The sequence below is a fragment of the Ailuropoda melanoleuca genome, chromosome 17 (genome assembly GCF_002007445.2).
Source record: "Ailuropoda melanoleuca isolate Jingjing chromosome 17, ASM200744v2, whole genome shotgun sequence".
Classification (NCBI taxonomy): Eukaryota; Metazoa; Chordata; class Mammalia; order Carnivora; family Ursidae; genus Ailuropoda; species Ailuropoda melanoleuca.
In genome coordinates, this window is record NC_048234.1 from 31387551 (window position 1) to 31412898 (window position 25348).

Here is a 25348-nt window from a genome sequence, read left to right on the forward strand (position 1 = left end):
AAGTAATGTACTTTTGCTTGAACCCCCACAGCACCCCTCTGAAGTCAGAGTTTTTAACATGTGAAGGAACTGAGACGAGAGAGCTTTAGAGCCTTCCCTAAAGCAGTACCTTCAGAGTGGAAGAGGTGGCTTGCAGTTTCGGCTGCAGAGCCCTGCTCAGAACCACCGTGTTAAATGCCTCTAGCATCTTCTTGTCGGTTGCTGTCTACCCTGAGTTTCCTTTGTCCTTAGAAGGGTGTACATACAGAAGAAAGTATACTATTACTTGTTTCTCAGATGGATTGTAAATTTATGTAATCATAAGAGTCAGGACCCTTAGATGGATGAAATTGTGCTTCAGAGCAGGAAACTGAAGAATTGCTAGCATGTCTCCTCTCTAAATAATGATTCAGTCACCTGCAGATACATTTTCAGTGGTTGAAAGCCGGTTAATATAACAACAAAGGTTACTAGCTTGTCCAACTTTTTTGTATTAGATTACTACATGTACTTCGTACATATTTCAGATAAAGGATTGGATAAAGAAACTTCCTGGGTGTTTTTTAGATCAGAATCTACCTGGGCAGTGGATCTGTGAATCCTAAAGCACTGGTGGATGGTGTTGATGCTCCGGAGTCGTAGGTTCTAGTGGCACTATTCTGCAACTGTTTTTGGACTTTTTAAGTCCCTTGGTTTCTCTTTATTTATTCCATAGCCAATAAGCCTAACGATTTTTCTTGTTCTGAATGTCCATGAGCTATGAAGTATGTGCTTTTAAATTTTCATTTAAATGCTACATGCATTTAGTGATTTTAGGTTTAGGGTTTATTTTTCCTTTTGAATTGTGTTTGCCGTTTTAGTATCACTGAGGATAAGAAGTATTTTTTCCTCTAATATTGCCCCTGTCCTGTGTGACCTTAGTTGGCAGATATCCAAGCAATTCCAGTAAGGCAGTGGAACTGATAAAACTTATTGTTGTCTCTAATGTTATTATTGAATTTGTCTAGTTTGTTTTTTCTTTGCAAAATGAATAACGTGTTCCTAGGAACAAATTTTCCTTATATTTCTGTAATTTATATGTCGTTTTAGATGAAAAAGAAAGCAAAAAAGGCCATTGTTGAGTCAGATACTGAAGAAGAAAATTATAAAGTGCCAGAATATAAAACTGTTATCAGTTTCCATTCAAAAGACCAACTAAACATTACATTATCCAAATGTGGTCTTGTAATGTTAAATAATTTAGCCAAGGTAAGAAAAGAAATTTGAAACCTTAAGTGTTGGTATACTAGTCTGAGCCTAAGCCTTTTTTTTAATTGAATAAAAAGCTTTTTATTAATTTAGTTATTTGTCATACATCCCTTAGTGTTCTGATTGTCATTTAGTTTTCATTTTATTTACAATAACTCTTCCTTATTAGGCATTTACAGAAGCTGCCACTGGAGCTTCAACTGTCTTCCTACGGGATCTAGCACCATTTATGATTTTAAATTCTCTCGGACTTACTGTCTCTGTTTCACCAAGTGATTCTTTTAGCGTACTTACCGTTCCATTGGCAAAATCATACGTATTGAAAAATGAGGAGAGTTTAAGTATGGACTATGTGGGAACTAAAGACAATGATCATTTCAATGCAATGACCAGCCTAAGCAGTAAACTCTTCTTCATTCTTCTCAGTAAGTGTTAAATTATTTTCCTGGGGCTTTAATTTCTTTTAAGTTACATTTTTTTCATCGCATTTTACTTGAATGTAGTATCTTACAGGTTTTTAAATCTCCTTCCAAATAGGTCAGGAACTTTTGCTTTTTCTTTTGCAAGGCTTTGGTTGCTTGTTGTCACTGTATTTTTATATTCCAAATTGTGACTTTATCCACTGCGTTCTCTAGGGCATGGTAATTCACCATTTCATATTTTTGGGAGGAGAAAGATTTGATCCTGTCCTTACTCAGCTTTTTGTTGTTTTAACCACATTTTGTATAATTCAGTAATATTCCACTAGTTTTACAGCCATGAGAATTCAAAATAAAGTTTGAAATCATGAAAATGGCACACTGTATTGGTTTCTGGGTTTGTAAATGGTTTTTATTTTCTGCCTGTTGAGGTGGAAGGTTGTTCTTTAGTCCTTTGTGATTCTCAGGAGTGTTTCGTTTTCATGAGAAATGAAAGTAAAAAATTCTTAATTGTCATAATATTTATTCATTGTGAAGTTACCTAGTCCCAAAGCCTCACCCACATCCCTTTCTGATACTCTGATATTTAAATAATTAGGGAGACGGGAGGGAATTTGAAAGATTACTAAACAGAGGGGAGTGGTGCTAAAACTGATACCTTGTGCTTTTTCCTAGTCAGGAAATGTTGCTTAGCAATGGCTAGGTTTCAGGTGTTGTGCTGGCATTCTCAGTGAATTGCTTTCGTCAATTTTACCTGACTTGTTTTTGAACTAACATTTTTATGGAGTTGGGGGAGGGGTATATGTAAATAAATAATTCACACCCCCCAATAAAATGCAATATGTATATTAAATAAACGTGTATAAAATTTTGTTTAATCAGGTCTTAGAAACCATAAAGTATCACAGGTTGTTGGAATAATGAAAAACCGAAATTTTGCAGCTACTTTGGTAATCGCCAGTGACTGCCTACAGGTATTAGGCTCTGGTTATTATGACAGCAAACCAAAGATCAGTGTTCTTATATTTTATAATAATTTCTCTTGTTAGTTTCAAAACATATATTGCACTTAGGTTAAACTACTGAATGAAAATTTTTTTTCAATTAAAAATTTTTTTTGGTAAGTGCTTTGAAGGTTTTAGATGAGTGCTGTGGGAATGTATTGTGGCTTCTTAATATATCCCTTTGTATAGATTATACAAAGAAATAGCCCTTTTTTTAATAGTCTTATGTCTAAAAACTTTAGTGACTGTTATCAGGTTTAAGAAATTACCTGATATGTCTAGCATTTAACATCTAATTAAGATTAATATATGATTAATAATAAAAACTTTCCAACATATATATTCCATTTAGCACCTGCTAACCACTCTACTGCTGATAAAATCCCTTTAACAAAAGTGGGTCGACGACTATACACAGTAAGACACAGAGTGTCTGGAGTTGAAAGATCTATTGTTTGTCAAGTTGATGGAGTGGAAGGAAGTAAGAAGATAACAATTCGCTCCCCAGTGCAGGTACAAAACAATCCTTTTTTTTTTTTTTTTTTTAATTTGTGGGGTCATATTATGCATATTTGTGTGTCAATAAAAAAAAAGAAAGCTAATTACTACCAAAAGAATATAAACTGTAATAGAAATACAATTACTATAAAAAAGAAGAATCATTACCAGTAATTATACTACTCTGGAATAAACAGTGGTAGGATTTTGTTTAATATTTCTTGTAACTTTCTATAAACTCTCTTTGGACTATTCTAAAATACCTCATCAATATTTTGTTTTTAGGTCTTTGTGGTATAATGCATATCCTTTGATTTTAATTAGAAAATATGATGAAAAATATTTGTCTTTATTGAGGTCAAACTGATGTACAATAAACTGCATATATTTAAAGTTGATGAATTTGGACACAAAAACAGACCTGTGAAACCTTCATTACAGTGTACATGCTAAACATATTTATCACCCCAGAATGTTCCCTCTCTTCCTACTCCATTCTTAGATAGCCACTTACACGTTCTTATCGTATGTTAGTTGCACAGTATAGAATTTTAGGTAAATGGAGTGAAGTACAAAAAGGAGTATGGCTTCTTTCACTCAGTGTAATTTTACATGTATCAACTTCTGTGTATTAATATTATATGTAGTTTTATGTTGATTAGTATCTATTAAATGGATATGCCAAATGCCATTTTGAATGAATCTTTTGTATATGGTATGAAGATAAGGGTTGAGGTTTATGTTTTTCCATGTGGCTATTCAGTTGTGCCAGCCAAGATTATCCTTTTCCCATTAAATTGCTTTGACATTTTTGTGTCCCCCCCCCAAAAAAGGTGGATTTATTTCAGAACTCTCTTTTCTGTTTCATTGATCTCTTTATGCTAGTACCACATTGTCTTCATTACTATTTTATCCTGAGTCTTGAAATCAGGTAATACAAGTTGTCCTTCCTTGTTAATTTTCAAAGTTGTTTTGGCTCTTCCAAGTCCATTCTATTTGCATTTAAATTTTAGACTTAGATATTCAGTGTTTCTTACAACAACTGTGATTAAATTGGCATTTTTACATATTTCTGATTATTCATTGCTAGTAGAAGTACAGCTGAGTTTTATATTAACCTGTATTGTGCAACTTTACTGGGTGCACTTATTCTAGTAACTTTTTCGTAGATACAGTTTTGATATCTGCAGATAAAATTTTTTACCTTTTCCTTTCAAATCTGGATGTGTATTATTTTATTTTACCTTTACTTGACTGTTGCACTGGCTAGAACCTCCAATACAATACGAATAGATGTTCTGAAAGCAGATGTTCTTGCCTTGTTCTCAGTCTTAGCAGTTAACGGATTCACTCTTTCATCATTAAGTATCTTTTGACTTGTAGTTTTTTTGTAGATGACCTTTCTTAGGTTGAAAATGCTCCCTTCTTTTTCTAGTTTACTGAGTTTTTATCAGAAATGGTTGCTGGATTTTGTCAAATGGTTTTCTGTTTATTGAAAGGATTTAAAAAAATTATTAATATGGTGAGTGAGTTACATTGATTTGTAATTGCTGTATTCAATGACAGTTGATTTTTAATTTTTAAAATTTTTAAATTCCAGTATAATTAAGTACAGTGTTATTCAGGTGTACAGTGTATGATTCAGCAGTTCTGTATGTTACTCATTGCTCATCATGATATGTGTACTCTTAATATCCTTCATGTATTTCATCCATCCTACCACCCACCCCCATTTGTTAACCAACATTTTGTTCTCTATACTTGAATCTCTTTTTTTTTGTCTTTTTTTCTTTGTTTCTTAAATCCATGTAAGAGTGAATCATATGGTATTTGTCTTTCTCTGACTTATTTCACTTAGTATTATACTCTGTAGATCCATCCATGTCATTGCAAATGGCAAGATTTCATTATTTTTTATGGATAATATTACATTGTTTGTATACACCACATCTTTGTCCATTCATCTATTGGTGGACATTTGGGTTGCTTCCATAATTTGGCTATTGTAAATAATGCTGCAGTAAACATTAGTGTTTTTGTATTCTTGGGTAAATACACAATAGTGCATTTACTGGATCATACAGTAATTCTACTTTTCATTTTTTTGAGGAACCTCCACACTGTTTTCCGCAGTGGCTGCATAAGTTTGCATTCCCACTAAACAGTGCATGAAGGTTTCTTTTTTCTCCACATCCTGGCCAGCACTTGTTTTTTGTGTTTCTGATTTTAGCCATTATGAGGTGTCAGGCAGTATCTCAATGGTTTTGATTAGCATTTCCCTGATGATTAGTGATGTTGAGCATCTTTTCATGTGTCTGTTAGTCATCTGTATGTCTTCTTCGTAATCTGTTCATCTCTTTAGCCCAGTTTTTCATTGGATTGTTTGTTTTTTTCTGGTGTTAATATGTGTAAGTTCTTCATATATTTTAGATACTAACCCCTTACTGGATATGTCATTTGCTAATATCTTCTCCCATTCAGTAGGTTTTTTAATTCTGTTGACTATTCCCTTTGCTGTAGAGAAGGTTTTTAATTTTGCCATAGTCTCACTAGTTTAGTTTTGCTTTTGTTTCCCTTGCCTTAGGAGACATGTCTTGAAAATTGTTGCTGCTGCCAGTGTCGGAGAAATTATTGCCTGTGCTCTTTTCTAGGATTTTTAAGGTTTCAGGTCTCACATTTAAGTCTTTAATCCATTTTGAGTTCATTTTTGTGTATGATGTAAGAAAATGGTCCAGTTCCATTCTTTTTCAAGTAGCTATCCAGTTTTCCCAACACCATTTGTTGAAGAGACTGTCTTTTCCCCGTTGCGTATTATTGCCTCCTTTGTCATAGATTAATTGACCATACTGTGGGTTTATTTCTGGGCTTTCTGTTCTGTTCCATTGATCTATGTGTCTATTTTTGTGCCAGTACCATACTGTTATTGATTACTACGGCTTTGGTATATCTTGAAATCTGGGATTGTGATAGCTGCAGTTTTGTTCTTTGTCAAGATTGCTTTGGCTATTTGGGATCTTTTTTGTTTCCATGTTAATTTTAGGATTGATCTAGTTTTATGAAAAATATTGTTGCTTTTTTTTTTTTTTTTTTTTTAAGATTTTAGTTATTTGACAGAGAGACACAGCGAGAGAGGGAACACAAGCAGGGGGAGTGGGAGAGGGAGAAACAGGCTTCCCACTGAGCAGGGAGCCCAATGCAGGGCTCAATCCCAGGACCCTGGGATCATGACCCGAGCCTAAGCAGATGCTTAACGACTGAGCCACCCAGGTGCCCCTATTGTTACTATTTTGATACAGATTGCATTAGATCTGTAGATTGCTTTAGGTAGTATCAACATTTTTTTTTTTTAAGATTTTATTTATTTATTCGACAGAGACAGCCAGTGAGAGAGGGAACACAAGCAGGGGGAGTGGGAGAGGAAGAAGCAGGCTCATAGCGGAGGAGCCTGATGTGGGGCTCGATCCCATAACGCCGGGATCACGCCCTGAGCCGAAGGCAGACGCTTAACCGCTGTGCCACCCAGGCGCCCCAACATATTAACAATATTTGTTCTCCCAATTCATGAGCTTGGAATATCTTTCCATTTGTGTCATCTTCAGTTTCTTTTGTCAGTGTTTTAGAGTTTTCAGAATACAGGCCTTTCATCTCCTTGGTTAAGTTTATTCCTAGGCATTTTACTGTTCTTAGCGCAATTATAAATGGAATTGTTTTCTTAATTTCTCTTTCTGCTACTTTGTTATTATTGTGTACAAATGCAACAGATGTCTGTATATTGATTTTGTATCCTGTGATCTAACTGAATTCATTTATCAATTCTAGTAGTTTTTGGATGGAGTTTTTAGGGTTTTTTTATATATAGCATGTCATCCACAAATAGTGAAAGTTTTACTTCTTCCTTACTGGTTTGGATGCCTTATATTTCTTTTTCTTGTCTGCTTACTGTGGCTAGGACTTCCAGTACTATGCTGAATAAAAGTAGTGAGTGTGGACATACTTGTCCCGTGCCTGATGTTGGGGGAAATCTTTCAGTTTTTCACTATTGAGATAATGTTAGCTGTGGGTTTCTCATTTATGGCCTTTATTATGTTGATGTATGTTCTCTCTAAACCTGTTTTGCTGAGGGTTTTTATCAGGAATGGATGTTGTACTTTGTCAAATGCTTTTTCTGCATGTATTGAAATGATCATATGGTTTTTATCCTTTCTTTTGGTGATGTGATATGTCTCTTTGATTGATTTGTGAATTTTAAACCACCTTTGCATCACAGGAATGAATCCCACTTGATCATGGTGAATGATTTTGTGTGATTCATTGTTGGATTCAGTTTGCTAATATTTTGTTGAGGACTTTTGCATCTATGCTCTTCAGAGATATTGGCCTGTAGTTCTCTTTTTTTGTAGTGTCTTTATCTGGTTTTGGTATCAGGATAATGCTGGCCTAATAGAATGAATTTGGAAGCTTACCTTCATCTTTTATTTTTTTGAAATAGTTCAAGAAGAACTGGTATTAACTCTTCTTTAGATGTTTCGTAGAATTCACCTGTGAAGCTGTCTGATCTTGGGCTTGTGTTAGGATGTTTTTAATTACTGGTTCAATTTCATTGATGGTAATCTGTTCAAATTTTCTATTTCTTTCTGCTTCAGTTTTGGTAGGTTATATGTTTCTAGGAATGTCTACATTTCTTCTAGGTTGTCCAGTTTGTTGGCATATAATGTTTCATAATATTCTCTTGTAATGTGTTGGTTATTATTTTTCCTCTTTCATTTCAGATTTTGTTTGTATGAGAGTGCTCTGTCTCTCTCCTTTGATAAGTCTGGCTAATGATTGATCAGTTTTGTTGATATTTTCAAAGAACCAGCTCTTGATGTCATTGATCTGTTTTTTTAAATTTCTCTTTTCTTTATTCTCTAATCTTTATTATTTCCTTCCTTCACTGGTTTTGGTTTTTGTCCATTTTCTAGCTTTTTTAGATGTAAGGTTATGGTTTTTTTTTTTTAAGCATTTTTTAAAAAAGTTTTTATTTGAGAGAGACAATGTGTGCATGAGCAAGGGGAGGGGTAGAGGAAGAAGGAGAAGCAGACTCCCCACTGAGCAGGGAGCCCGATGTGGGGCTTGATCCCAGGATCATGACCTGACCTGAAGGCAGACACTTAACCGACTGAGCCACCCAGGCACCCAGGTTATGGTTTTCTTTTTCTTTCTTTTTTTTTTTTTTTTTTTAGATTTTTGTTGCCTCTTGAGGTAGGCCTGTATTGCTGTAAACTTCCCTCTTAGAACAGCTTTTGCTGCATTCCAGAGATTTTGGACCTTTGTATTTTTATTTTCACTTGTCTCCATGTAATTTTTGATTTCTTCTTTGATTTCTTGGTTGCCCTGTTCATTGTTCTTAGTAGTATATTATTTAACCTCCATGTATTGGTGTTCTTTCCAGATTTTTTTCTTGTGGTTGATTAGTTTGTGGTCAGAAAAGATGCATGGTATGACTTCAATATTTGAATTTATTGAGACTTGTTTTATGGCAATTTGTGATCTGTACTGGACAGCGTTTCATGTGCACTTGAAAAGAATGTGTAGTCCGCTGTTTTATGATGGGATGTTCTGAATATATCTGTTATATCTATTCCGATGTGTCATTCAAAGCTCCTGTTTTCTTGTTGATTTTCTGTTTGGATGATATATCCATTGATGTAAGTGGGGTGTTAAGGTCCCCAAGTATTGTATTACTATCAGTTACTTACTTTATATTTGTTAATAGCTGCTTTATGTATTTGGGTGCTCCCATGTTGGGTGCATAACTGTTTACAGTTGTTAAATCTTCTTGTTGGCTTTTTCCGTTTATGATTATGTAGTGTCCTTCTTTGTCTCTTGTTACAGTCTTTGTTTTAAAGTCTGTCTGTCTGATGTAAATGTTGCTATCCCTGGCTTTCTTTTCACTTCCATTTGCATGATAAATGCTTTTCTGTCCTTTCGTTTTCATTCTGCATAAGTCTTTAGGTCTGAAATTCTTCTATTGTAGGCAGCATATGGATGGTTCTTGCTTTTTATACGTTCTGTTGCCCAGTGTCTTTTGGTTGGAGCGTCTAGTCTACCTACATGCAAAGTCATTAAATAGGTATGTACTTATCACCATTTTTTACTTGTTTTACGGTTGTTTTTGTAGTTCTCTATTCCTTTCTTCTCTTGCACTTTTCTCTCATTGTTTGCTGACTTTCTTTAATGATACACTTGGAATCCTTTCTCTTTATTTTTCGCCTATTACAAGTGCTTGATCTGTGGCTACCATTAGGTTTATATGTAACATCTTATGCTTGTAACAGTCTGTATTAGGTTGATTGTCTCTTAAGTTTGAACCCATTTTTTTTTAACCTTTTTAAAAAGCACTAAATGTTTACTCCTCTCCTCCCCACATTTTAAGTATGTGGTTTCATACTTTATGTTCTTTTACATTGTAAATCACTTGGCTTATTTTTATAGATATACTTAATTTTACTGTTTTTGGTCTTCTCTTACTCTTCCTTATGGTATTTCCTTCACACTGAAAGAGTCCCCTTTAACATTTCTTATAAGGCTGGGTTACCAGTGATGAATTCGTTTAATTTTTGTTTGGGAAATTATCTCTCCTATTCTGAATGATAGTCTTGCTGGATAGAGTATTCTTAGTTGCAGGTTTTTTTTTTCTTTCAGCATTTTGAATACATCATGCCATTCTCTGTGGTCTGCAAAGTGTCTGCTGAAAAATCAGCTGATAGGCTTATGTATGTAACTGTTTTCTCTTGCTGCTTTTAAGATGTTCTCTTTATCACTGTTTTTCCCATTTAAATTACTGTGTGTCTTGATGTGGACCTCCTTGAGTTGATTTTATTGGGGGCTTTGTGTACCTTCTGGATCTGCATATCTGTTTCCTTCCCCGGATTCAGGAAGTTTTCAGCTCTTATTTCTTAAAATAAATTTTTGTCCTATTTTCTCTCTTTTCTTCTGGGATCCCTATAATGCATATGTTATTGTGCTTGACCTTGTCAGTGAGTTCCCTTAACCTATTCTCCTTTTTAATATTCTTTTTCTCTCTCCTGTTCAGCCTGAGTGCTTTCCATTGCTTTGTCGTCCAGATCACTGATCTGTTCTTCTGCTTCCTCTGATGTACTATTTATTTCTTCTAGTGTATTTTTAATTCATTTACTGAGTTATTCATCTCTGGTTCTTTTTAATGTTTTCTGTCATTTCCTTTAGGGTCTGACTGAGACCCTACTCTCTTTCCTCAAGTTCAGTGAGTATCTTTATGACCATTACTTTAAATTCTCCATCGGGCTTATTATCTCCATTTTATTTAACTCTCTTTCTGTGATTGTCATGTTCTTTCATTTAACCTATTCAGCCCTGTCTCCTCATTTTGTCTAATTCTCTGTGTCTGTTTCTATGTGTTAAGAAAGTCAGCTATGTCTCCTGATCTTGAAAGTAGTGGCCTTACGAAGAAGTCCTGTAGTGTCGTGCAGTGTAATATCCCGATACCCAGAATGTGGCACTTCAGAGGTGTGTCCTGTGTGTGTTATGTGTGCCCTGCTGTTGTGGCTGAGCAGCATTTGCCTTCAGTTCAGTTGTCTGCAATGACTCTTTGCCTGTTGTGGGTAGGGTTTAGTCCCTTTGTTGTTAGTGGGCCAGTCTGGGGCCACCTTAAAGTTGAGTTGGTTCAGACCAGGCTTTTGCTAGAGCTGTAGTCACACTGAACTGTAGGGCACTCTCCCTGTTTTGTCCCCAGGAAGTTTTCGTTGGTGGGCAAGGCCCACATTCAGATCAGTTGTCTGCCCCCAGCCCACTGCTGAGGCTGTAGTTGGAACTGGTGTGTCTGGTTATTTCCCCTCTCCTGGTCACACCAGTCACTCTGAAGTGATGCTGGCTACTGTAGGGTCTCCTTACACACTGCAAGGATAGTGACACCACTTTGAATGACTCCTGTTGCAGGAGAACGTGGAAGTGGGTGCACGGTGATAAGTAAGGTTTGCTCAGGTCCACTGTGGGAGGGAGGAGACATGAGCTGCTCTGGAGAACTCCTGTTGAGGGCAGGTTGGTCATCGGTCTTTACTGAGCCTTTGATTGTTTACTCATGTGCATATTCCAGTCAGTACCAATGTGAAATTTTGACAACAGGGACACTCTTAAATCTGTAACTCTTCCCTCTCCACGTACCTTGCTTCTCAGTGTGCTGTGAGTTTAAGAAACACTGGCTTCCCCAAATTCTTATATCTGTTTCTTTGACTCCAGAAGACTGGGCTCTGTTTGACTTCTTTTTTTCTCCTACACAGTATTCTAGAAACTTGAGGCAGCAACTGGGGCAATCTGAGGACTTATCTTTGTGGTTTCTTTTTAATTTTTTTTCTTCCTGTGCTGTATGCTGCCCAATTTCTGAAATCCATTGTTTAATGTGGGTTCTTTTTCCCCTGTGTTTTAGTTGTCTACATTGGGAAGGTTTGTCTGGTCTCCATTATTCCATCATGGCTGAAAGCAGAAATTCTTCCCTTTCAATTTTTTGATCTGTAGTTAACTGCTTTAAAAGATGATGGTTGGGCTACTTCTCTATTGTTGATTTTTTTTTAAAATTTTTAAATAGTTATGTATTAATTTTAAATTTCTTTTAGGTATTTTTTATAGAAACTTAAATGTATTCCTATTTCTTCAAATAGAGCAAACAGTTTATCTAGAGATAGAGTTTAGTTAGGGTTATCCATTTATCAGTTCTTAATTCTCAGCATGTTTTCCATTTTGGTATGATTTTTTTAATATAAGATTTTACTAAAAGACAGATTAGAATATGAAAGTGGTTTTATTAACCAATTTGTTTTTATCCATCTCAAAGGTAAATGTGTTTGGAAGTTTATCTAATAATTTATATTAATCAAAGCAATGTTACCATTTATATCATTTTTGTATGCTGCTCGTGGGATGGAGGAGGTATTCTCCAAAGTGCATGGAGAATATCTCATCCTGTGAGCAGCATACAACAGTGAAGTACAAAGGCACTCATTTCCCAGCCTGTGGCCTTTTTTCCACTTTTGTCATACAGACATCTCAAATTTTGATATAATATTTTTCCCATGAACTCTTCTGTTTTTGTCTGAAGAAGTTAATACTTAATCTCAAGGTCAAAAATGTACTATCTTAGTTCCTTCTAGGATTTTTAAAGTTTTTGTTTTTCACACACCTTTTCTATAAAACTGGTGGCCTTCCTTGCATTTTTTGGGATAAATAATAGCATGTTTGTTTCTTTTCTAAATTATATAAGCAAGGTAAATACTGCCTGCGAGTTTCTTTATTGGGATATTTTGATGGGATTTTAAAAAAATGTCTTTAGAGTCTTAGATTAATGGTGCTAAATATGATTTATTTTTCTTTCTCAGATTAAAAATCATTTTTCAATCCCACTTTGTGTTTATGAAGGGAACACTTTATTGGGAACTGCTTCACCTGGAAGTGAATTCAACATACCGTTAACATCTTACCGGTGATTTTTTTTTTCCTTACCTTTTTATTTGCTCTAAAGTGTCTTATAGAATTTTAAGTTTCTGATTTTGTAGAGATATCTGTCTTTAAGTGATCAAAGTTTAATCAAATCTGTTTTGTTAATAATTTGTCTAACTTAAGTTTTAGCGTGCTTAGAAGGTTTTTTTGGTTTTTAAAAAATATTTAATGTATTTAATTTATACTATAAAAATTACTTATGCTTTTACTAGTAAATACAATTATTACATGCTTACAGTATAGCTGCCATAACTATAATCATTTATATATGATTTTTAGAAAATGTTGAATTAAGCATGATTGGTAGTTTCTGGATCTATATACAACTCTTATGAAGTGATTTTTTACTTTTCAAATGTTTTACATTTGAAATTCAATAGAATTTTTAAAAAATCCCTTTAGAAAACATAATATTTTTCAATATTTCTATTGAATTAAAAATTCATTAGAATTTTTAAAAAATCCCTTTATAAAACATTTTATCTTTTATCTACATATTTAATTGTTCAGTGATAGAATTACACTGTAAATTATGACATATATCAATTTTAAATAGTAAAAATAAGGTTACACTTGATATAAATTCTTATATTTAAAATTCTTAGAAAATGCTAATGATGGGCTGGTCTTAAAATTATAGGATTAATATTATAATGAACAGGTATTCTGGATATTTAATTAGGAGTTGAAAATAATCTCTTACAGGGATAATGAATTCTGTTGGAAAATACTGTCTTCCTGAGAATAAGCACTATAGTTTGTCTAAGTACCATTTCAGTACACACACTAGCCCTGGGCCCAGACCCGTGCTGCAGAAGGAGGCAGAACTGCAAGCCGTACTGAGATACCCTCTGCCTCTCCTCTCATCTCTGCCCGGAGTTCCACATTGGCTCCCTCATGCTTAGAGAGCAGTCTAGCAGTTATAGGCACATTCTTTGAGTTAGTAGACCTGCTAGTTCCAAGGAGTGCTTTATTACTTATACCTTCTAACCCTAATGAGTGTTTTATTGCTTGGTTCAAATTTGCTGGGGGAAAGAATTCTGTTGTTGCGAGAACAACATCCATGTAGTTGTTTATAATATCTGACCTTATTCTAGGAAGGATTTTTGGTGGGTTACAAGACTAGATTAAAGATAGCATATAGGATATGTTTAAAAACTTCTGTGAAGAAATTGAAACTTATTTCATCCTTGAATGAGAAAAGTTAATTGCATTTTGCTTTATTTTTAACAAATTATCGTTACATGTTTTGTGACTCTGTCCATAGAAGAGAAAACTTACAGTATCTTTACACTTTCTTGTTCAAGGCTAAATATTAATTTGTCAAATGGAAATTAATTAATCTTAATTAGAATTATTAATTGTGAGCCAGCTTATATTTCACGTTAGATATGTTTCTAATCCAATTCTTAGATACAGATAGGTACGCTTACATTTAAGATACGAGGTCTTAAGTTAAATGGCTACCTTTCCCAGGAGAATTTAAATATATTGATCTTTAAATTTAATTCATTTAACAAATATTTGTCAGATATTTTGTGTATAAGGCACTACTTTGGGACGCCAAGATGGATTATTCATGGCTGCGACCTTTGAGAGATTGATACATTATGTAAATACAGAAGGAAAAGAACAGTGGGGTTGTAGGGAGGGAGTTACAGAAGAAGTAGATTTGCAGGAAACCACAGAAAACAAAGCAGATATTAATGATTAACTCCTGGGAGAGATATGTGAATTAAAGGTCAAACATAATAATGTGCGGAATAGCAGGGAAGGGCAGTCTTGAGTGGAAGGAATTGCATGAATGAGGTTTAGGAGGCCTGCAAGCACATGGTTTATATGTGTCTATAAAAAATAGTTTTGGCATGATCAGAGTGTAGTGTGCATTTGAAACAGTTTAAATTCATACTGAGGTACTTGCTCCCTCATTTTCTTGCCCCCATTTATGTTAATTTTACCTGTATGTTGAATATGCTCTTTTTCTTCTTTCTTCTCTCAGAACGTTTGGTGTCTATTTTAAGACCTTTCATTCTCTTCTCATTCAGAACCTCTTGCCATTGACCATCTTTCTCTCACGTTTTCTTCATACTCATTTCTTAAACTTTCCTTTAACTTTAACCTTGCGTATTTCTCGAATTCAGGTGTTCTCTTCAGAATAAAGCTTTTTGGAAAAATTGTTACCTCTGCAAAAAGCTCTGCAGCTGTCTAGAAAGACTTCACCACACTCTCTTGCCGTCAGTCTGCCGTGTACATATGTTTTTTTGTACCTATCACAGTGCATTAGTTCTCTTTGCTTCCTCCACCTAATTGGGATCTCTGTAATACAGAGTAAAGAAGGACTTACTCATTTGTTCATTTCCAGTTTTACCTTCTCGTTGTTAAATAATGGGCCCAATAAAGGTTTTGATAATCAGGATGAATTTATTGACATTAGTTTAATTTGGAGAAAAATAAGTTTTTAAATATTAGACTGGAAAAGAGAATGAAAATTACAGAGAGAATGTAAAGACAAAATAGGTTAAATCTGATAACTGATTTGATCTATGATTAGATTTATGTATATGTCAGCGGAAATGGAAAAGTCGAATATTCTTTCATAGTTCAGAGTGCTAGTACTTGAAAGTTCCTGAAAAGGGACACACAGAGAAATGGGTATGGACTGTTTAGAGTTCAGTTTAGCAAATTTAAGTCACTGTCGGACATCATTATAGAAGTGTGTAGTGGATATTTAAAATTTTAGGACTAGGGCTGAGGACAAAATCTTGGCTGGAGATAGTATGGACAGTTCATTTGTAAGGGATAGTGTCACAATCATAGATGATTGGTTTTACAAGTATAAAAATATTTAAGTGTTTATATTTGGGCATGTTAGGTTTGAAAAATGATTAAAGTATAATTGAAATGTAAACAGAGAGTGTGATATTTAAATATAAGAATTAATCCTACATGATTTTATCACTATCTTCTTGCAACCACCTCTGCAGCTGTGCCCAGTATTTCAGCAGTTAAATATCTATTGAAAGCTTTTGTTTGGTTAATGTTGAAAAGCTGATGATTTTTTTTAATGGAAATGTGTTTTTAGTTTATGAATTCAGTCATGACACATACTTCCTGTGAGGACCACATATTCAGGAAAAGCCAACATTTTTAAGTTAAATGTCCAAATCAACAGATAGTTGTGTATGTTTGCTTTGCATATATGATCTATAAAATTACATATTTTCTGTAGGAAACCAGTTATTATCTTATAAACTTTTAAGATAGTAAGTTTGTAAGAAAAATATTCTCCTCTTAAGAGACAAATAACTTGATTAGTTTCCAGATAGTTAAGTATCTATTTACCAGTCTATCTTTGCTATCTCAAGAAGAATGCGAACCTATAAAAAATGTATTACAAGAGTGGGGAATGATGTAATTTTATTGTTCCAAAGTAGTAATCACCTAATTTATGTTTTCTTTTAAAGCATTTTAAGGCATATTGTTTCATCCTTTACGCAGATCACCCCTTTCTCTGAAGCCAGAAGATGAGGACTATGAAATATGTGAAAGAATTGACTTTGAAGAAATTATAAAAAATGATGGCACTTTTCTAAAGAAGAAATGTAGATCTAAAAGCACTGCTAAGAAACCATTTATCATTCATATTGTCCCAGAAAAAGATAATTTGTCTTCTCTGTCAGTGTATTCAGAAGATGGTTGGGACTTACCATACGTAATGCATTTGTGGCCACCTATCCTGCTACGAAATCTTCTTCCTTATAAAATTGCTTATTATATAGAGGTATTCTAGAATTTTTTAATGCCTTCCTGTCTTTGATTTTGTAGCTTTCGTTATTCAAAATTATGAACAATAAAAGAATGTTTTGATGTTCTCATAAAAATGATAGTACTGGTGAATGGGTAGTGCAGATGTTTTTCACATGGAAAAAATTTTCCATCATTATAAAAAAAAGGGTTTTTTAAAGATATTTTTTTCCACTGATTTACCATAGAAATATGGCTACTAAATTGAATATAAACTATGGGCACAAAGGTAATATTCCATTTTTTAAATCATTTATGAAAATGATATATATTTCTATGGGAAAATTTAGAAAATAGGGCTAATAAAAATTGCCTATAATTACTTCATCTGAAAGTTGCATGTTCAGATGAAGATAGCATCTCAGGTTTAGAATACAGGCGTACCTCACTTCATCACACTTCTCAGAGAAACTGTGTTTTACAAATTTAAAGTTTGTGGCTACCCTGTGTCAAGCAAGTCGGCCAGCACCGTTTTTCCAACAATGTTTGCTCACGTTGTGTTTTTGTATCATATTTTGGTAATTCTCACAATATCTCAAACGTTTCATTCTTAACCATTCTGATTTGTGATCAGTGATTATGGCTTGCTAAAAGCTCAGATGATGGTTAACGTTATTAGCAATAAAGTATTAAGGTGTATGCATTGATTTCTAGGCATAATGCTACTGCATACTTACTAGACTACAGTGTAGTGTAAATGTGACGTTTATATGCATTGGGCACCAAGAAATTCACTCGACTTGCTTTATTGTGATACTTGGTTTATTGTTGTGGTCTGGAACCGAACCCTCAGTATCTCTGAGGTATGCCTGTATATGTTTTTAAAATCTTTTCTGTGCACGTACATCTCATTTAATATATACTTAAAAGATGGACACTAACTTCTGAAACAAGTATGAGAATTAGCCTTAATATTAAACTAGTAGACTTGAATAGATAGAAAAAACACTATACATTATATTATTCTCATGCTAGTTTTTGAAAAAGGATTTTAATTCCCTATAAAGATGTTTTTTCTTTTAAGTAGTTTTTGTTTTAATAGATTACATCTCATTCCTTCCGTTTGTTATAACAGGGATCTTTTCATCTTAAGATTTTACGTAAATGTTCCATTTGCCATGCTTTTCAAATATAAGAGTAGTTCCTTATTGTAGTCTATTAATTACTAGTTTTTATTGTCTATTAATAATTGGGATTTACTATGTGTATACTTGTCTGATAAATTCGGGGGAGGAAGGTAACATATCTATGGTTTAAGGTTATCAATTTTCCATACAGTTGGCAGATACCATAGTGGTTAACAATTTGTACTTTGCTATCAGATTTGAGATTGAATCCTAGTTCTATCATTTATTAGCTTTATGTCTTTAAGGAAGTCGTATTATCTTTTTAAATCATTTGTCCTAGTCTATAAAATAGGAATAGGAATAGTAATAAAACTTGCATGATTGCGATATGGGGAAAATCAAATCAGATAATACATGTAAAGGACTTTGCATAGTGCCTCCCAGGCACATGGTTGCCAATTATTTCCTCTCTCATATCACCACCAACCGCTGCTATTCTTATTTTGTGAAATATTACTTAACATGTCAGGCATCAATAATTTATATAATTTTTGCTTTAAGTAATTTAAAATCGTAAGAGATTCCTGTGTTCTAACAACAGGAAGGAATCAGGTTAGAGATAATGGAAAAACTGGTGATGTACTATCTATCTATGTCCCATTCTTATTGAACTTTTAATTTGATACTTTTAGAGATCACATTTTGTTTGCTAGTTTCCAAAGGATATTTTAAATTTTTAGGAAGACAGTTTAGCCATGGAATGGAGAGGGGGTCATAAGGGACAAGAGCAGTTAGGAGACCCTTAAAGTGAGAGGTCACAGTGACATGAACTAATAAGGGTACAGTTTTGAGACATACAAAAGATGTAGTATAGACAATGATTAGAAATGGGTGATGAAGGATTGTTAAAAAGCAAGAACAGGAATTAGTAGGGGTTGCTTATTTTGAATTACTGTCATTTTTTTTTCATTTTTCATCTTGTAGTTTTCAAAACTAAAATCACTAATGGATAACATTTATTTAAGTATTTTACTAATTACATTGTTTCATAATGTTGATTAGTTCCAGCATAGTTTTACTTTGTGTTATTTAATTTTATCCTCACAGTAGTCCTTTGAAGTAGAGCATTTATTCCATTTTATAAATACAGTAATTCAAATCTCAATTTATAGAAGTTTACATAGTTGGCAGAGTTAGAACTCAAATATAAGTCTTTTGACTTGTTCTGGCAGAGGTGTTTCAAAAGCCTTATGTGTATGACATTTGGAATCATTAAATAGAATTTTTTGGCATATTATTCTGACATGTTTAAAATTTGTATTTTTTTTATTGCAGGGGATTGAACATAAAGTTTATACTCTAAATGAAGGACATTCAGCCCATATTTGTACTGTGCAGTTGGATAAAGCCAGACTACATTTAAAATTACTTGACTATCTTAATCATGATTGGAAAAGTGAATATCATATAAAACCTAATCAGCAAGATATTAGTTTCATCAATTTTACCTGTGTTACAGAAATAGAAAAGACTGATTTAGATATTGCTATCCATGTGACTTATAATACTGGCCAGACAGTTGTGGCATTTCATAGTCCTTATTGGATGGTCAATAAAACCAGTCGAATGTTACAGTATAAAGCAGATGGAATTCATCGGAAGCATCCACCTAATTATAAAAAGCCAGTTCTATTTTTCTTTTCAACCAAAGCACTTTTTTAATAATAATAAGGTATGTAAGTTTTTTAAAACTTTCATTCTCCTTTAGCTACTTTTCACTCCTTTAGTTTTTGAGTTTTGAAGAATATTATGAAACAGGTAGAAATAACATTTAAATATTTGAGGTAAAAAAGATTAGAATTTAGGGGCGCCTGGGTGGCACAGCGGTTAAGCGTCTGCCTTCGGCTCAGGGCGTGATCCCGGCGTTATGGGATCGAGCCCCACATCAGGCTCCTCTGCTATGAGCCTGCTTCCTCCTCTCCCACTTCCCCTTTGTGTTCCCTCTCTCGCTGGCTGTCTCTATCTCTGTCGAATAAATAAATAAAATCTTAAAAAAAAAAAAAAAGATTAGAATTTAGTATGGGAAAATGTTTAGTGCATTAGTAATATAATATTTATACAAAAAGCAAAAAATTTATCAGTTGAGGTAGGAATTTTTAAAGGTACCTAAATTGTAATGTATTTGGAATACTTTTTCCTAGGTTCAGCTTATGGTAACTGATAGTGAATTGTCGGATCAGTTTTCAATTGATACTGTTGGTAGTCATGGAGCTGTTAAATGTAAAGGCCTGAAAATGGACTATCAAGTGAGTTCATTCTTTGCTCATGGAGAAACTTGTATTTTAAACTGTGTGTACTGACTACTTAATTTTTATAAGGATGTTGTAATAATGTAGCAGTTTTTGAAATGCTAATTTTTTTCCTTTTAGGTTGGTGTCACTATAGACCTCAGCAGTTTTAACATTACCAGAATTGTGACATTTACCCCTTTTTATATGATTGAAAACAAAAGCAAATACCATATATCAGTAGCTGAACAGGGAAATGATAAATGGCTCTCTCTTGATTTGGAGCAGGTGGGTAGATGTATTTCAAAAATGTACCTCTTTGGATTTTCATTTTTCCTTGAAGTTAACTACTTGAAACCACTTTGTAAGTTTTTAATTGCCGCCCCCTTTTATTTGTACCAGGCTCTAGATTTAATTTTTAAAAACCAAACCTTGTCATTTAGGAATGCATTGCTTGATAAGGGAAATAGATATTTAACAACTAGTAACCAAGCAGTCTAAATACAGCAGTGGACGACTAGATAAGGTATAAATGCTGTCAGGAGTAGGAAATGATTTATTCTTTCTGCGAAGCTGTTAGGAATGCCTTTGTGGAATAAGTTAAGCCAATTATTTTAAGAAGACGGTATAGTGGCTTAGGAATGAAATTTTGATTCTACTCCATGTTTAGCTATTAGACCTCTGGGTAAGAGCTTTCTAAAGGATTGTCTGAGGTTGATGGAATATTTTACTTTTGAAGAAATTATATTCTAAATATGTTAAAATTATAAGAGAAGTGTTCGCTGTTTTTGTTCACTGTTCCTTCTTGCTTTTAAACCATCCTGCTGGGATTATTCTTCTTGACATTCTTTAGATTTTCCTTCAGAGCTCATTTTGGAGGCAAATGCCATCAGTTTGTGTTTATCCATAAAAGTTTTTATCATGGTTCTTTTATGATAATTTCTCTTATCTGCTCTGTTTTTTTCTCAATATTTGTAGATTTTACTCTGTTTTCTGGCTTCCATTTTAGTTGAAGATTCTGTGATTCTGTCATTCCTTCAGAGGTCATTTTTCTACCCAAATGCCTTCATGATCTTTGTCTTTGATGTTCTGTAGTCGCACTACTGTTTGTCTACATGTGGGTTCTTTTTATATATCCTACTTGAGATGCTTTGCTCTGAGATTTGTGAATCAATCTGTTTCATACTTGCTGTATAATTTGCAGCTATTGTCTCTTTAAATGTCTCTCCTTCGTCCTTTCATTTGCTTCACTTGGCCTTTAATCAGACATACTCTAGACCTCCAAATTCTATCTTCCATGTCTCTTAACATTTTGTAAAGTATTTTCCATCTATATAGCTCTCTTTCCTGCATTCTGGATAAATTCTGCACGTATATCTTTAATAAATTTTTACTTTTACTCTGTCTAAATTGCTATTTAAGCCTTTAGTTGAGTTTTTTATTTGAATATTTCTTATTTTCAGAAGTTCCACCTTTTTTAAATCTGCCTGTTCATTTATTAATGAATATTTGTGTGTATTCCTTGGGTGCCTTGTGATAACATCTATTAAAAGAACCACAAGTTCCTGTGCTTGTATAGTTTACGTTTCATGGGGGGGGGTGTGGAAACATTAATAATATCATACTTAGTAAAATGTATAATATGGTTAAAGGTGAAAAGTCTAATTGGGGAAATGCAAATAAGATGGGTTTGAAGTATTAAGAGTTCTAGCAAGCTCAGGGTGGGCTATAATTTTATATAAGGTGGTCAAGGATAGGACTCATTGAGCTCATATTTGAGCAGACTTGTAGGAAATGTGGGAGGTAGCAGTTGCCAATAGCTCAGCTGAGCTGCCATGTGTTTGGAGTAGCTATTAGGACAGCAACTCAAAATGAAAGTAACAGTCAAGCCTTTAGTCACTTACTGCCATAGTATAAGCAAGAGGCTAAACTGGAGAAAGCGCCAGCTCTCCCCACCCTATTCCACTTTCCCTGTGGAAGAGCACTGGTCAGGGATCAGGTGGATCAGCACAGACTTGGAGGTTGTGTCACTGTCAAGGGAGCCTTGAACAAAAGGCTCTTCCAGTTTTATGGGCTTAGGAGATGAACAGTAACAAGGGGGAAGAGCTAGGAGTAGAAAAGTACTGAACACTGAGAGGGGAGAAAAAGCATCTTAAAGGTTCTCCCTCTCTCCTTTTAAAGAGGCCTGGCAGGGAGGTTCCTCAAAGAGGCCTCTGCCATGGGCCATGATAGAGAGGCCTCGGAATGAAGGTACCTCAGGTAGGAATTCAGATATGTGTAAATGCGTGGCTGGAAGTGAGGGCTGGGTCCTTGAGACTGTTGTATGCTGACTGTGCACCTAGTCTGCTGTGAGGGGGGCAGCTTAGCCCTGTGAGGCCTGCCGGATAAGGCCTTTGTACTTGCCTGTGTGTGATGTGAAAAAAGTACACGTAGGTTTTTAGCCAGGAGCTGGAATCCTCAGCCATATGGATATCTGGGGAAAGAGCATTAGAGGCAGAAGGATCATCCAGGGTAGATGCCCTGAAGTGGAAGGACTTTGGCATGTTTGTGGGACAGCAAAAGAGGCCGGTATTACTGGAGACAGGAAAGTAATGGAGAACAAGGCATAACAGTGATGAGAGTAATCATGCAGAACTTTGGGAGCCATTGCAACGATTCTAGATTTTGCTCTGCATGAAGTGAAGAGCTGTTAGATGGTTTCGAACAGTGATTAGTAGGTTCTCAGTAAATATTTATTGAATGAATATATACTTTATTTTTGCAAGTGTTCCACGTGTGCTCATTAGGTCTAAGGTTCTTGGTTTTGTTTTTTTTTTAAAGATTTTATTTATTTATTCGACAGAGATAGAGACAGCCAGCGAGAGAGGGAACACAAGCAGGGGGAGTGGGAGAGGAAGAAGCAGGCTCACAGCAGAGGAGCCTGATGTGGGACTCGATCCCGTAACGCCGGGATCATGCCCTGAGCCGAAGGCAGACGCTTAACTGCTGTGCCACCCAGGTGCCCCTAGGGTTCTTGGTTTGTTGGATGTAGAGATCTCTGTGTCCAGATGCTAAGATTACCAATTCCATCTTTGTTTTGCTTTAATTATTTTTCTAGGTGTATCTTCTTCCATACTTAGAGCAGCTCTGTGTCTTGATTTGTATGTCTATTGCAGATAACATTGTTGGGCCTTAGCTTTTTAAAAACCTGACTTACATCCTCTGTCTTTGAATAGTTTGTTTACATTAAGTGCAATTACAGCTGCATAACAACTTATTTTTTATTTTACTTTCTGTTTCTTTTTGTTTTCAATTTCAGCTTTTCTTAAGATAAATTTTCTTGTGCTAGTTTAAAATTTTTACATTTCAATTTTGGCATATAGTGGTCAACCTTAAGATGTGTACTCGTGATTATTGCCTATGTTGTTTGTTAAACTTACTTAGATCTCTCTTTTCCCATTACAAAAGACAAGTACATTAGCACTTTCTCTAGATGCAAAATTTTGAGCACATAACTCTCTTTAAAACAATACAGTGTATAGGCTAAACATAGCATACATTTTTAAACCAAGGCTACCAGGGAGTAGCAGGCTTGGGAATATCCAGAGAGCACATCATTGTTAGTCTTCTCCGTTCCTCATGGGAAGTATGATGCTTCAGTTAGTATTGCTGCTCCTTTGACTCTCCCATTTAAGTTCCTGCTAGGTTGCAAGAAGCCCTGAGTGGAAGATTCTAAGCCTCTTACAGCCTTAACCGTGTCTCATGTCTAGTTCGATTAGTTAGCTCTTAAGGTTGAATAAGGCTGGCTTTAACAAGCTAAGGCACTTGACTTTAGGATCCAGGTTCCTCCTCCATTGCTCCAGGTCATGTCGTGCTGATGGGTATCCCACATGAACAGTTTCACTGAAGTATGTGAAGTCATTGGTCTGGTGGGGGCCTGTCACAGTAAGACAGGGTGTACAGAATAGCTTACAGACCACGCTGCTTCTCCTTTCCTCTACTCCTAGTTCTTTCCTTTGTTTCTGCTCCTGTTGTGTGAACTTGTCTCTCTCAGGGAGTTGACTGTCTCTTGTTTTACTAGTTTGGATTCCACATCACTGATGCCCATGTTGTTCCTTAAGGTTTTGAGCCTGTTTCCTACTCTGAACTTTAGATACTACTTTTACTTTTTTACCGTTATTGGACTTCCAGGACTCTAGATTCATGCATGACCTGATTGAAAATTTGCATGTACTTTGGCTGTTGTTTAATTACCAAATGATACCTACAACCTGATTGTGATTTTTAGGAACTGAATGTACCCTTGTTTTAAACTGATCACTTGCTTCTGGGCTCAGCTTTTATATGCTGATCTTTCATCCCTCCTCTAGATCTCTGGACCACATTGAAATCTCTTCACCAGCACTCTGCTTACCACAGCTCCTCAACTTCCCTCCCGGCACTGCCTGTACTCAACAGTGCCCACAGGTGGTGTCCCAGCTCTAAGTTGGCAGTTCATAGCTTTTTAGCCAAGCAACCCAATAACTAGAGCAGTGTTGAAAGACATTTATTTTAAGTCTATCCTGATGGGTTTATTAAAATGATAAAATTTGATGATGAAATTAAAAAAAATAAATGTGTGTAATATGTGTTTTAGTGTATCCCCTTTTGGCCCGAGGATGCTTCTAATGCACTTCTTATTCAAGTTGAAAGAAATCAAGGCCCTCCCAAAAAGATACATTTTAACAAGCAAGCAAATTGCATTTTATTGCGTCTGGATAATGAGGTGGGTGATGTGTGTGTTTGTGTGTGTGTGTGTGTATGATTAGAGAAGCTGTTATATACTTGTAATTTTGTTTGTGTTTTTGATTTTTTTCCCTTCTACCAAAAAGGAACAAACATTTCTTTATGTAAAGGGAAAAAGTACTAAAAAGAAAGAGACATAAAACAATTTAATTGTTTAACAGAAAGTTAGAATGCCTAGAATACTAGAACATATGGAATTTGACCCATCTGTATACACTAATTGAGATTCATGGTTTCCCGAATATGCAGTAGAAAATCCTGACTTGCTTTCTTAATCGTCAAAAAATGTATTAAGTTATGAATAGTCTTATTGAATGTTATTAGTTAATATTCTTTGGAAAATGATCACGTAAGAGAATATTTGTCTTTTTTCCTTTTTTTTTTTTTCCCCCTAGCTTGGAGGTATTATAGCAGAAGTTAATTTGGCTGAGCATTCTACAGTTATTACATTTTCAGATTATCATGATGGAGCAGCTCCATTCCTATTAATAAATCACACCAAGAGTGACATTATTCAGTACAATCAAAGGTAAGAAGATTATCAGAAATACAGTATCCCCCTGATTTTAGCAGAGTCTAGGTCATGGGCCATTGACTTTATGATGATTTAAGAATATAACACTGATGGGGTTCCTGGGTGGCTCAGTTGGTTAAGTGTCTGACCTCGACTCAGGTCATGATCTCAGGATCCTAGGATTCAGCCCCATGTCTGGCTCTATACTCAACAGGGAGCATCCCTCTCCCTCTGCTCCTACCCCCTGCTCATG

General features: G+C 34.9%; 1 protein-coding gene across 1 annotated transcript in view; it reads left to right on the top strand.

The window, feature by feature from the left end:
• Window positions 1-25348, top strand: part of VPS13A (vacuolar protein sorting 13 homolog A) — a 240974-nt gene that overhangs the window by 154675 nt on the left and 60951 nt on the right. Inside the window, 11 exon segments of the mRNA XM_002925447.4 lie at window positions 1069-1227; window positions 1397-1652; window positions 3003-3163; window positions 12538-12641; window positions 16157-16439; window positions 18865-19221; window positions 19223-19261; window positions 19731-19835; window positions 19959-20105; window positions 24433-24561; window positions 24977-25110. Of these exon segments, the coding sequence (XP_002925493.1) occupies window positions 1069-1227; window positions 1397-1652; window positions 3003-3163; window positions 12538-12641; window positions 16157-16439; window positions 18865-19221; window positions 19223-19261; window positions 19731-19835; window positions 19959-20105; window positions 24433-24561; window positions 24977-25110 (1874 nt within the window).